General features: G+C 45.0%; 2 protein-coding genes across 3 annotated transcripts in view; one reads left to right on the top strand and one right to left on the bottom strand.

Annotated features, from left to right (window-relative positions):
- Nucleotides 1-13,077, top strand: part of LOC144086784 (Krueppel-like factor 7) — a 33,718-nt gene that overhangs the window by 4,234 nt on the left and 16,407 nt on the right. Inside the window, exons 5-6 of one of the 2 annotated variants that reach the window (XM_077616887.1) lie at nucleotides 9,288-9,388; nucleotides 12,441-12,509. In XM_077616887.1, the coding sequence (XP_077473013.1) occupies nucleotides 12,480-12,509 (30 nt within the window). In that variant the 5' untranslated portion in view covers nucleotides 9,288-9,388; nucleotides 12,441-12,479. Of the gene's footprint in view, nucleotides 1-9,287; nucleotides 9,389-12,070; nucleotides 12,510-13,077 lie in introns of those variants that run through there. The other variant, XM_077616886.1, reaches the window with a different exon arrangement.
- On the bottom strand, nucleotides 933-4,975 carry LOC144086949 (MAGUK p55 subfamily member 4-like). The gene is made up of 18 exons (XM_077617150.1): nucleotides 4,816-4,975; nucleotides 4,673-4,745; nucleotides 4,508-4,596; nucleotides 4,276-4,407; nucleotides 4,112-4,193; nucleotides 3,970-4,055; nucleotides 3,829-3,900; nucleotides 3,557-3,753; nucleotides 3,130-3,206; nucleotides 2,816-2,848; nucleotides 2,685-2,705; nucleotides 2,424-2,462; nucleotides 2,170-2,346; nucleotides 1,966-2,046; nucleotides 1,782-1,875; nucleotides 1,602-1,710; nucleotides 1,394-1,528; nucleotides 933-1,323 (listed from the first exon to the last, which is right to left on the bottom strand). The coding sequence occupies exons 1-18, from the start codon at nucleotides 4,927-4,929 to the stop codon at nucleotides 1,138-1,140; spliced, it is 1,797 nt and encodes a 598-aa protein (XP_077473276.1). The 5' UTR covers nucleotides 4,930-4,975; the 3' UTR covers nucleotides 933-1,137.

The following is a 13,077-nucleotide window of genomic DNA, read 5'->3' as shown; positions in this document are numbered from 1 at the left end:
TGAGTGACAGGTGGACATATGCTAACCCTTGGCGAGAGCTTTGTGATGATGTCATTAGCCAAGTATTCACCGACGCTAATCTGAGTGGCAGGAGGCCTCACAAATGCACCTCGGACTATTGACGAATCCAAATTATGATACTAAAATGGAGTCAAACTAAACTGATGACAAAAGCGTATATTAAAACAAGTATATTAGGAAGAAGGCTAGGTTCCATTTTGCCTCTAAAGAGCATATATGTGACAAAAAATGAGATAACTATCCAGTAATTTCAAAAATATTTGGTATATATAACTGAATATATGATGGATATGGTATTCTGTCTATAAAACCATGATGAATATGTTCCCAAAAGGGCTCCGGTACCTAGTAAATCCTGTTTGCGCTGATTAGCTCCACGTAGCGGATTAGCAGTGACGGAGAGCAAGGTGTTGTTGTTCGATACGTATGTAGGTCGATCAGTCAGTAGCGAGATAAATACGTGTGAAAGTCATTAGGTTGGTTTTTATAGATGCTTTTGAGTTCAATGTTAGGCTTTAATAAGTTAAATGCATTCAGAAATGATAGGATGCTGAAACAAACTTCTTTATTGCTGTAAACACTCGCATGTGTTTAAAATGAAAGAGCAAAATGTGAGGTTTCATTGTATTTTTCATTCAGGTGAAATCTCAAGGATTTTGTCAAATAAGTCCTTTATAGTTTCTAGGGCACGGGGACAGTTAGATTGTTTGGCAAGCAGCTGCTCTCAGATTGGTCGGTTCGTCGTAGGTAAGTCGGTCGCTAACTAGATAAGTATAGGCTCCAGTAAGTATAAGTCAGTGGGTAGACATTAATATTACATATAATTGGCATCAATGGTGGCTTGTTTTATCGCCATGTGTGGTGAAGAAGTTGACAGATATCGAATGGTTAGCATGTGTGCCTCACAGTTCAGGTCTCATGACTGTACAACCCAGTGCAAAGTAGCTAGTTAGGTATGTACAAGTAGGTAGGTTGCTAGGTTGGCAGTGTTGATCAGTAAGTAGCTGCATGGTTACATGCATCCGACAGGTGGTCCTAGCAGCTAATGTCCTCAAAATGAGCCGTTAGCATATTCCTGATGGCTTCCCCAAAGGCGAGTCCATGGTTAGCACCTGGCTAGTTCTGAGTTCGGGTCCAGCTGGCAGGGATCCAGTTAGCTTCCTCCTGTGCCCGCCAGACAGCAGCGTGTAGCTTAGCGCAGGTGTCGGTGAGTTGCTCGTTGATGAGCACCTCATCGAACAAATGCTTGTACTTGAGCTCCATTCGGCGAGACGTCTCCGCCAGGTCCGCCAGGTCCTGCATCTGGAGTACGAAACCCAGCCGTGTTTAGCTGCGGGAGCTAGCACATGTTTTGTAGGGTGCATTTTCTTACGGTGAGGTTTTTGTTGTTTCGGTAACTGCAAATGACTCTTGCATCTCCTCTGCTCTGGGCCAGTTTGTCCAGGCTGGGAGCTTTGATGAAGATCACATATGGTTTGTACTTCCTGGTCCTCACGGAAGCAAGGTTCTACGGTAGAAAATAAGGCGCTATCTGTAAAACGTGTAAAGGTATGTAGTAGGGCTAGGGTATGTATTCGTACGTGCGGCTCGATGTCAATAATGCATACGTGTCCCTCTTTGATGACCTCGTTGATGGCGTCGAAGCTGGTGCCGTACTTCTGGCCCACGTAGTCCCCGTGTTCCACAAACCTGAGAACCCAGATTTATGTGCGGATTTCAGGTCAACTGCGTTTCAAAGTTCCGTTTTGAGACCATCTCACCTGTTGCTGCACACCATGTAGTCAAAGAGTACTTTGTTGACAAAGTGATACTCTCTGCCCGTCTGTTCCCACGCTCTGATTGGCCGGGTGGTGTCTGTGGGAGCCAATCACAACGAACAGTGCTCAGCGATCGATTGGTTTGCGTTCGGTGGGCAGCGTGAGACCGAGGAAGGGGGTGCCGTACGTGGTACAGGTCCCTGGAAAGTGTCCGGGTTGAGTTTGATGAGGTTCTGTCTTAGTTCATTGACGCACACTCCTGGCGTGCCTGTGCGACAATGCGCCATTTTGACACAAAAGACCGACTGGTTACAAATGTTAGTCAAACTGAATTTTCTTAAGGACTTAGGCTCATTAACGAGCAGACCGAGTGACTGATTGATGACCTGACCTATGAGGATCATAAGGCGGTGGCGTTCCTGAGGGCCTCGTCGGTAGAGGACCACTTCTTCGTAGGGCGTGGCACCCGCGGTGCAGGAGGCGCTAACGCCACTGCAAGACTGACGGCGCTTCTTGGACAACGACCTCCTCAATAGACAGAAGCTGCGACGGAAACCCGCTGAGGAGACTGTGACGTTCACCCCATGGCATTTAGAAATGAATGCACGATAGGAGTCATACTGTATTTCGTCGGAGTCATCTTACCGAGATACAGCCATTCGGGAATATCCGATGATTCCGGCTCTGAAAACACGATAACACATAACATGCGTCCGACTTAGAACTAGAACACTGCAGACCTAATTATTAACTAACGTAGTAGTCAGGAAATCACTGACTAACTGACATAGGGAACAAATGCTTGATTTCCTAATGGACTAAGTAATTGACTACCCCGATGGAGTAACTTTGATTGAACAACTACACTATCTAAACTAACTGGCTGACAGATGGAGACTCACCTACCAAAACATGTTTCTTCTTGATCTGGTGGACCAAACAAACACAAAAGCCATTTTGTATTGAATTCTACAAAACATGGTTTCCAGCCATGAACAGTATACAAAATATAAGTATTTTTAAAGTATATGCGTTACCTAAAGTTCCTTTATCTTGAGGTTCCTGCTCTTCTGAAATGGAAGAAAGTAAGTGTACATAAATCTCATAGTCATTGTATATCATAGTACAAGGTATGCAATTGTTGGGCGCACAGTATTTGATTGGATTGGTTCTGTGTTCTGTTGTGTTTACACTAATTTGGTCTTGGCAGGTGAATTTGCTGCATATACAAAAGAAATACGTGGAGTTTTGAAAGGGAAACATGTTTTTTGTTGAAGTTCACGGGGTGATCGAGTCGGAAGACTGTCTTTCTGATCTGGCAACCTTGGCGAAGTTGCGACATGGTCTTCACCTGCTTTGCAGCCTTCTTCAACGCGCTCGTCTTTGTCAAATTTGTCTTCTGCGCAATCCTTGGGCTCCATCTGCTTACTGATGACATCATCACAAATAATACATGTTCATAAAATTGGGTAGTATTTCAGCAAATGATGTAAGTTATTATGTGCATACTACGAAGGTCGACAGTAGCTCACTTATTGGTCTGTAGTACGCTAGGTAAGGTCGTTTTTTGCTAACAAGTTAGATTTGAATGTCAGGCCATCGGTAAGCTTTACCAGCTTACTCGATACTGACCGATGGGCCGATATTCAAATCGAACTAGTAATTAGTTGGTTCGTCGGTCAGTTGATGGTTCGTTAATTGATCAAAGGACTGCTGTTAAGTCAGGTACGAAGGAAGTAGGTCAACTAGCTCGTTTGCTAATCGAGGCGTTTTGTTACCTCCTGAACGTGGCGGGGGATGGAATCAATCCGGCGAAGGAGGTTGTGCTCGTTATCTTCCTGGCTTGCCACCAGTGTTGATCCGACTGCTCCAAGACCTCCAGGATGTCCCCTCTACTGAAGATAACTCCCACGTCGGGGCACGGGATGCACGGATCTTGTTGCGGGCAATAATCCAACAAAGCCCTCATGTAGACCTGGCACGGCAGAAGGAGACTCTCAGCAAAGGTCGCCCGTCGGGGTTCTCGGCTGCCGTCCCGAAGGTTCCTCACTGGTTTGTCGATGGCGCTCAGCTGGGACACGTTTGGAAATACTTTGAGCTGGATGGCACCTTCCGACTTCATCTGGGCACACAAACAAAACACGGGAGAAATGGGGGACGGATGGCGACGGTCAAATACTGGCAGACCAACCAGGATCTGGATGACCTGTTCTGGTTCCAGCCCCAGCAGGGGCTTCCCGTCCACCTCTGCCAGAAGATCTCCAGCGTGAAGAAGACCTGAAATGGAGAACTTGTTCTTGGGCGTCTTAAAATACGGCGTCACCCAGGCGCACCGCTGCGGTCGGCAAGTCCTCCACGAATCACCCTGGCGATGATGATCTCTCCGGTCTCCTTGTCTTTTCTTATGGTGGCCCCCTGACGTACACACAAAGACCTACGAAGTGAGGACAACTTTTGCACCGCTGTCTACTGCCGGCTCGTCGGGATTCATCCTGACCAGAGGTTGTTCATTTTTGTCCAGCAAAACGATCCTCACGGCTTCCAAGTCTTCCAGCGACTCGTCGGGTATGGGCGCCAAGACGGGGTCGAAGTCCGCCTGGGCGACCGTGTCGTGACAGGACAGCAGGGCCTGTCGGCGGGACCAATGGACACGGAACGGATATCTTTACCGTCCTCGGAACGAGTACAAGCAAAGGCATTCTAGGCCGAGACACTTGGACCTGCAGGACCTTCATGTGAGGAGAGCCGAGGATCAGATGAAGTTCTGCGGCCTCGGCGGAAGCTTTGGGCCCCGTCCGCAGAAGACTCTGGACCTCCACTGCAACACGAAACCACGGATTTTGTCAGTCGCCGGGCTCGTCCAGTGGCGTAACAATTGTTGGTGGCAACCTCACGTGAGAGTCCCGAAGCCCCAGGCAGCGAAGGACCAGGCCGCAGTCCCCGAAACTTCAACAGGCCTTCGTAAATCTGCAGGGAGACGGAAGAGCCGGCCGGTGATGTCCTCGCTTGACGGGACGCCAGTTTATGGGAACGCTACCTGAAACAAGGCGCGCAGCCACGGAGAACCGAGGAGCCGGTGGAGGTGCGCGCTCATCACGTTTCTACTGACGGCTTCGCTTGCTTCCTCCACCACCGTCGACAACACCCCCATCAAGCCTGGGTGCAAAAGGCCTCAAACCAGTGCGAAAATTGCCCCCCACTCGCAAATGCGCCTTTCTTACCGTTGGTGTGCGTCATGGTGATGGTTATTTTACAGCCGGGGAATAAAGCATGTCTTTTTCACTTCGCTAGAGGGCACTAAAGGACAGAAATGGAGATCTTAAAGTGGCGGCGTGCCAGCTTGAGCTTTCTTTTCTTAGAGTGCTTCCAAGAACAAGCTGACAGTGACAGAAAGGGTCTTGAAACTTTGAATTGAGAGATAATGGGATAGATTATTCCTTTCAAAATAAGAGTGGGGAGATTGCAATTATTTATTATTATTATTATTTCTTGATTATTAATCTGTTCATTTGTTTGTTTGTTGTTGTTATTTGTGTACTTCCCTACTTATTTATGTTGTTGACTACTTATTTATTTATTATTTATTACTTATTGATTATTTACTTATTATTTACTGTTATTATTTCTTGTCTTTTTTGTTGTTGTTATTTGTGATGAACCTTTAAATCTCATTGTACTTGTATAATGACAATAAAAGCATTCGATTTGATTCAATAAATTGTTCAATTTGAAAAAAATACGGACATAACGGGTAGTTGACTTTTTATTTAGCTAAATATAAAAAAATACGAAATACGTTTGTTTGAATTTACTTTACAAATTAAGACCTATATGCTATTTAGTATACAGATTTTTTTTATTTTCTTTTTTAACAATGCCAACTCAATAGTTAGCATGCTAGGTTAGCACTCAGCTAAAGGTAGCCGCTAAGAAGGTTGGGAAAAAGTTTCAACTCACCTTTGGTCGCTGGCGCTGATGTTTGTGCTCTCTCACTCTCGTTGACTTGCTACAAATGGAAAAACTAATCCGTAAAAGCTCTTTAAACTCGCCCACGCGCTCTCACACGAACTCGTGTTGTAATTCGAAACAAATGCCACCAAAGGGTGATGTTGCGTCTTCAAAAAAATTAGTTTGTTTTGTTTTGGTCTTGCACAGAGTTGAGAATATATTTTAAAATGTACTCCATTAGTAAAAAAATATTTGTTTTATTTATGTACATTTTTTATTTATTTGTTTCTTAACAATCTTGAAAAAACAATCGTAAACCACCTATAAGCCTTTTCCCATCTACCAAGTTTAACATAAATGTCTTTAATTTGAGCAAGAATGTCCGCCGTTTTTAGACCGGCGTCCATTTTGGTTCAAGCCGAATCTCCCCAGCGGCCGACTGCATTCCCGTTTTATGTTTATCATTTTTTTAGTTAACGAGCGCACCAGGGAAATAAGCGTGTACAATAAAGGACGTACGTACGCTATAACATAAGAGGTGGACGCGGGCACCGAGCTCATTTAACCTTAACGACTTTGTTGTAAAGGCAACACATTTAAGATTACGTGGTCAAAAAAGGAGACGTTTGAGCATTTTGCCAACTTCTTCAAAAGCGAGGAAAGAGTAGAACATAATATCCATATTGGTATTAAGAAGAGGCAAACGAGGTGGCTCAGGCATCCAAATGGAATGCTGGGTGAAGTGTTCTGGGTATGTCCTGCCATTAGGATAACTCAAGACATGTTGGAGGTACCTCCAGACTGACATGGGAAATAAGTGGGTGTTGTTACCCAGAAAAGTTGGGGGAAGTGGTTCGGGTAGGAGTAGTCTCAGTTTCCCTGCTTTCATATTCATATTTCCCGGAGTCTGATACTTGAAATTCGAATCAGATGGTAATAAAAATGTGTTTTTGGCAATCACCAGGTGGTGCTGCGGGGCCCCATAGAAAAACCCACGTTTTGTCAACAAGTGTGACCAAAACAATGTAGCATTGAACCTCTAAACTTCCTATTGACCCAAAAAGAGAAGTGATTACTATGAATTGTTTTGAATTGAATCTCATTTGACTAAAAGAGCTGCCAACCCTCCCACTCCCTGTCAAAAAGAATTGGACATTCATCCCCATCAGTGGCACCGCAACCCGTCCTTCTAGCTTCAATAAATTGGACATGTAACCTTCTCCCTGGCAATCAATGAGTCATTTCAAGCCACCAAAAATATCAAATCTATCCCCCCTCCCATAGTTAATAATATTGTATATTTTCCTTCCATATGGATAAATCAATACTTGGATGACGAGCACTTTAATTTGAAAAGATATGATTGGCTGGCTCACTCACTCAGTTACTCGCAGACGCACACCTGATCAATGCTAATGGCGTCTACTCTGCCTGGTAACAAGAGCCGGCCGGCATGTGTGTGTGTTTTTTACCCGTGTGTGTGTGTGTGTGTGTGCTCGCATCATGACAAGCATGCTAATGGCACACTTACACACGTGTTAGCATTTACGTGTTGCGGTAATGGCCAACTTACATGCGTGTGACACATAAAGGGCACGTTGCGCGAGACGGCGGCTGTCGCCCAACAAGAAAAAAAGACAGAAACAAAGGTTGAAGGCATTAGCACCTAGGATCCAGCGTGGCCGGCCTGCCCTGGTCACGTGAATGGGGTTTCTTCCCCGAGGGAGCTCGGGAATCTTCGGAGTGAGGGCACCAAATATCTCGTCCATCCTGTCGCACTTTTTGGGCCAAACTTTGACTCCGGAAGACAAAATTGTTCTTGACTTTGTCTCGTTTTCCGGAATCTTTGCTTCTTGCCCCCACATTATTATTATTATCAATATTATTATATTGTGGTTGTCGTTGGCGACGGCAGATGTCCAATTCATATTATTTTATCCTTATAACTTGGACATCTGGGAGTGAAACATGTTCCCCATTTTTTTTACATACCTGATTTGCTTCTTTTTATATTCTATATGATTCACTTTCTTGAATGAAAACCAGAACGGTGGTTGAGTGGTTAACACATCGGCCTTGCAGTTTTGGGTTCAAGGGTTCGATCCCAAGTTGGTCGTCACTGTGTGCACTTTGCATGTTCTTCTTTGGCTTGAAAGGGTTTTCTCTGGATACTCTGGTTTCCTCCCACATCCCAAAAACATGCATGCTAAGCTAATTGGATGCTAAATTGTCCCTATCGATAAGTAGTAATTGGTTGTTTTTGTCTCCTCGTGCCCTGCGAATGGCTGGTCACCGATTCAGGATGGCTCCAGCACCCCCGCGACCCTTGTGAGGATAAGCGGTACAGAAAATGAATGAATGAAAAAGTATTACTGTATGCCACCCTTAAAAAAGTTACCTTAGTACTTTAAAAAAATGTTTCCACTTTATAGGGAATGTTTGTGGCCAATGGATTGTTTTCGAGGCAAAACAATGATACATATTCTTTTTTAATGGACAACTGTGAATTCCCTGGTTATTTTGAGGACAAGTTTACGTGTCAAGCGTGGCATTTCCCCGCGCGAATATTGCAGGTTTGCGTTCTAATAGACGGACGGCGTGAGATTTATGGACGGAAGAAGCCATGACGCTCCAAGTGGGTCAGCGAGGTGTCACCAGCCAAGATTTATGTGCGAAGCCTCTTCTTGCTCTTCTTCTACTTCCAGGAAGGAAGTGTGGTGGTGGTGGGGGGGGGAAGGGGGGTGGGGGGTCGTAGGGTCCAATCGCAATCCAAACTAAATGAGAGTGTCAGTTCGCCGCTGAATTGGACCCGGGGCGACGCCACGGAGGAAGAAGTGGGCCATGCAGGCAGAGGAGGAGGAATGATGGAGGGTCGGGCCAGAAAAGGGTCCAGGCGTTGGTGGTGGTGGTGGTGGTGGTGGTGCTGCTGTGGGGGGTGCTGTGGGGGGCAATGTGATGTAGTGTGGAGGCTTTTAGATGATGTCAGTCCCTGGTGGACTCCACTGGTCCGGAATGAATGGCGGGCTGAGGAACGCGCGTGCTGACCTACTGACTGTAAACACCAAAAAATCATTGTCATTATCGTTAGATTTGGTTGCCATCAGGCGCTTGGCTACATGGAGGCGACCGTTTTTTTTGTGGGTTTTTTATTCCCTACACTTTGAACACCTGGCAGGGTTAAGAGAAGAAAAGTGGATCAGATGTCTCGTTCAATTTGGCGCTGGAATCTTGATAAGCTCTTAGATATGTTATTTATTGATTGATGATTTACTTGTCTGTTTGTTGTTGTTGTTATTTGTGAACTTTGTAGTAAAGCTTTAAATCTGTACCTGTATAATGACAGTAAAAGCATTCCATTCAATTCAAATATTGATCAGGAAAATGTTGTTGATTACTTTTTGAAATCTCAGTCTCATTTAATAAGATGTAATGAAATTTTTTACATCTTTTTTTTTAGATCCTCCAATTTTTTTAATACCATAATCATTGAAGATGCTGAGGTTTTTAGATCTGGTTTATTGTACCTGAATGGTAAAAATAAATGTTTATTGAAACCCACAGACTGTCACGTTGACATGGCACCAAAGACGGGTCGCAGGTGATTCAAGCGCGACGCCGGGGGAAACATCTGGATCCACGGGAGAAACCGCACGCACCGTTTGGTAAGAGACGACAAACACATTCTAAAGATCCCAGCAGAAATGTCGTCATGGCGATGGTGTGCAAACATCAAGAGCGCTCCGTTGAGACTCGGATTTGTTTGTCACTAGTTGGATGGATGAAACAAATTCGTTTTTCATCATCAATTGCAAAAATATATATTTATATTTTGCTACTTTTGCTTTCAAAATCACAAATTTACTATTTACAAAGACAAATAATAACAAAATTCATTTTTTCAAACCTCCAGATGACCATAGAAAAATAATCTTATTTTGTCTTACTGAAAAAAAATTCAATAAAATGTTTATGATGTAGTCCACCATTGGCCTCACCTCTACTGGGATCGGCTCCAGCACCCCGCGACCCTAACGAGCATAAACTGCATTGAAAATGATTACCGCGTATGTACAATTAGTCAACGTGTCCATCTCCACAATTCCAACCTTCCCATGTAGAGTTTACGTTCTCTCTGTGCCCGCGTGGGTTTTCTCCGGGTCGTCCGGTTTCCTCCCACATGGCAAAAACCTGCATGGTAACCTGGTTGAACCCTCATAATTGACCCCACACCAGGTTAATTTCAATGCCTCCGCCGCCGCCATTTACGTTACGTTAGCGCAAAGAAGCTAACGTCGCATGAAAACAATACATAGGACGTACTCCACCACTAATGGAGTGCGTACGCGTTAGCGATGATGTATTTGCGGCTGTCAATCAGCAGGCAAGAAAGTAATGACGCGGTTACATGTTTGCCGCGTACAAACTCGCATTAGCCAGGGCGGCCATCAAAGGAAGGTCACTGCCGAGATGTTTTATGGCCTCGTAAAAGTAGATAACATCTCCCTTCTACTACACACCTCTATTGTTTACGCCCACGTACACACACACACAAGCCGCTCTAAACAGCCATTTTGTCTCTGCTAACCACATGAGACGTCTCAATGTGACTTTAATTTAAAAAGAAACACTTTGACATTTGTGAGGGCTCGGACGTGACTTTTATACCGCTCGCAAGTTGGAGTGCGCTAGCAAGCTAACGCGGGGACGGTTTAGCTCGTTGTCACCGCAGCGGTTTTCATTGAGATGTTTTATAGGTGGGTTATCGTTATTGTAGTAGCGCAATTTGCTAGCCGATGTAGCATTTAAGTACAGTGATAGTAGTAATTGGTCTTCTGCTATCAGGGAGAACTAGCAGTTGCGGTAGCACTTTAGCATTGCTCGCTATAGCTAACATGCTGGTGGTTTTAATGGCGCAGGTTTGTATTTTGAGTGCAAGCGGCTGTTTTTTGTCAATCTGTCAGCCATATTGATCAAGCCCTCCACCCTCTGGGTCAAAATCAATGGTGAAAATGTCTTAAGAGCTCATCTAGGAGCCATCTGCCGCCCCTTTCGCCCTCCGAGACGCGCATCTCCGCCGTCCGTCCCCGGGGACGGTGGCGGCGCACCTGTGGGGGACATCACGTGACTCCTTCTTTGTTCAACGTGATTCCCTCTGCTTTGCACGCTGCTTACCAAGCACATTTAGACGAAATGTAGGCCACCTACGCACCCAAAAACACAACGCGTAGGCCATTTAGACTAGCCGGACATTCATGTAGCGATGGATGGAGAAGGGATAAAGTACATACCAAGTTGTGATCAATTTGATTTGCGGCTTTAACATAAGAACAGGAAGCCATTTTTTTCTGTTTGGGTGAAAGGCCTTTTTTGAAAAGTTTGGGATCATTGTTCTTTTTGTTTTAATTTATTCATAGAAGGTAGATTATTTTGAGGTGTCTATGTTTAATTCATTCGCTGCCATTAACGGCAATAGACGTCCAACCCAATTTAACTGGGAAGGCGGTTTGTGTATTTTTAAGAATACATTTATTGAACATAATCACACGTTTTTACACTTGACCTCATTGCCTGCCATTGGCGGTGATACACATCCATTGTCAAATTAAATTGGACATCTACCACCATCAATGGCAGGCAAACATGATCATTCAATGCCACTTGAAATTCATTAATAAAATTAGCACTATTATTTTCATCCCAAACTGGTTTAAAAAAACATCCCAATGTATAGCTTTCGGAGAACTTTGTAAGATTCTCAACATCAACAATCTGATTCCTTTATTAATACACTATCAACCTATAGTGTTTAAATGAAACACAGCTTATTACCTTGCATAAAATAGCTGTAACATTGTTGTTGTTACATTTTGTTACAAAATAAGATCACTGCCACTTTGTCGTCCATTCGCTTTAATCAACAACACATTTAGCTTCAAGCACTAGCCGTCCAAGTCACATGACCGGAAATTGACTTTTGCTCACGGCGCTTGTTTTGGAATCATGCTTCTCGAGTACGTAGACACCGTTTATTATTGTCGAGCTAGTAGCAAGAGCAGGTCTTTCTGAGGTCCTCTCAGGACTGACTGGCTCTTCTCATACTCCAGTCTTCTTAAAGGCCTCTAAAAATAACTCACCCCCGCCTTCCGCGAAGAGGCGTGGCTAACGGTGGGCTCTGGCCAACGGGATGCCTCGTCCTCTCGAATCCCCGCCTCTCCCTCCTCCATCCGCTCCCTCCTGCACTGACATCACGCAGCCTATTAACCTTATATGGTAACGCGAGCAAGCAGCCGACAGGTGTCACCACGCCCCCCCCCCATTCGCGCGGAGCCTGGCAACCCGCGGAAGCCTGCATGGCGAAGATCAGACCTGGCAACCCGCAGCTCGAGCCTGCATGGCGAGCTGCTTGTGCGGAAGCAGAGCTCCCAGAGGCGGAACCCGCAAAACTAAGCTCATTTTCCCCGATTTTTTTTCTCCAAATTTGAACCAAACTACGCGCTCGTTTGGAGCTTTTACTCTTTCGCCTCTAGTTTTTTTTTCTTCTTCGTGCTTTGGGATTTTCTCCAAACGGGAAATGGGGAAATAATTGTTTGGATGTGACACTTCCGTGCGGACTTTTTTTTTTCTTGTTGTTTGATTGTGGACATTTTTTCTTCTTCTTCTTCTTGTACGTGCACAACAAGCATGGACGTGCTGGCTAATTACAGTATTTTCCAGGAACTCCAACTGGTGCACGACACTGGTTATTTCTCCGCGATGCCTTCCTTGGAGGAGAATTGGCAGCAGGTCAGTTTGCATCTTTTTTTTTTAAAAACAAAAAACACACTATGTACATTTGTAAAAAACACACACACACAAAACAAAATTGTATTGATCAGTTTGAAGCATTCACGTTCAGTTCGGCTTGTCGTTATTGCAGTTTTGTTTCTCAGCGTAATTTCCTCGCTCACATGGATCGCAACGCGGTCCGCTGACAGGCACTCGCGCACGCGCACGCACTCGTAAAAACAGTCACGTGCGCGCTTCCTTTTAAACAAATCTGTCCTTTTTCCAAACCTCATATATTTCCATTGTCCCCCCACAACACCCGAAAACGACTTTATCCTCTCTCACCCTACGCCAAACTTGTTTTCTTCTCCTCCCGTGTTGTGCCCCCCCCCCCTCGCGCGCGCGCCCCCCGTCGATCTGATTGATATGTACGCGCGCACGCGCACGCGCCTAATGGCCGCTGGCTCCCCTTACTAAATAATACATGCACACCTGTCACAGTGAATTTGCAGACTGAATTATATATCATCATCTTACTTGCGCGTGCACGCGTGCAAAAAAAATATTGTGATGACGTCAGGCCCCG

Source organism: Stigmatopora argus, chromosome 13, assembly GCF_051989625.1.
Source record: "Stigmatopora argus isolate UIUO_Sarg chromosome 13, RoL_Sarg_1.0, whole genome shotgun sequence".
In the NCBI taxonomy this organism is placed as follows: Eukaryota; Metazoa; Chordata; class Actinopteri; order Syngnathiformes; family Syngnathidae; genus Stigmatopora; species Stigmatopora argus.
This window is presented reverse-complemented; position numbering and strand designations above follow the sequence as displayed.

Excerpts from the sequence above, each read along its gene's own strand:
- LOC144086949 (XM_077617150.1), bottom strand. The coding sequence starts at position 4,929 with ATGGGGGTGTTGTCGACGGTGGTGGAGGAAGCAAGCGAAGCCGTCAGT. Across the intron at positions 4,746-4,815 it reads GGCTGCGCGCCTTGTTTCAG|ATTTACGAAGGCCTGTTGAA; the intron begins GTAGCGTTCCCA and ends GTCTCCCTGCAG. Across the intron at positions 2,347-2,423 it reads TCCCGAATGGCTGTATCTCG|TCTCCTCAGCGGGTTTCCGT; the intron begins GTAAGATGACTC and ends TGAACGTCACAG.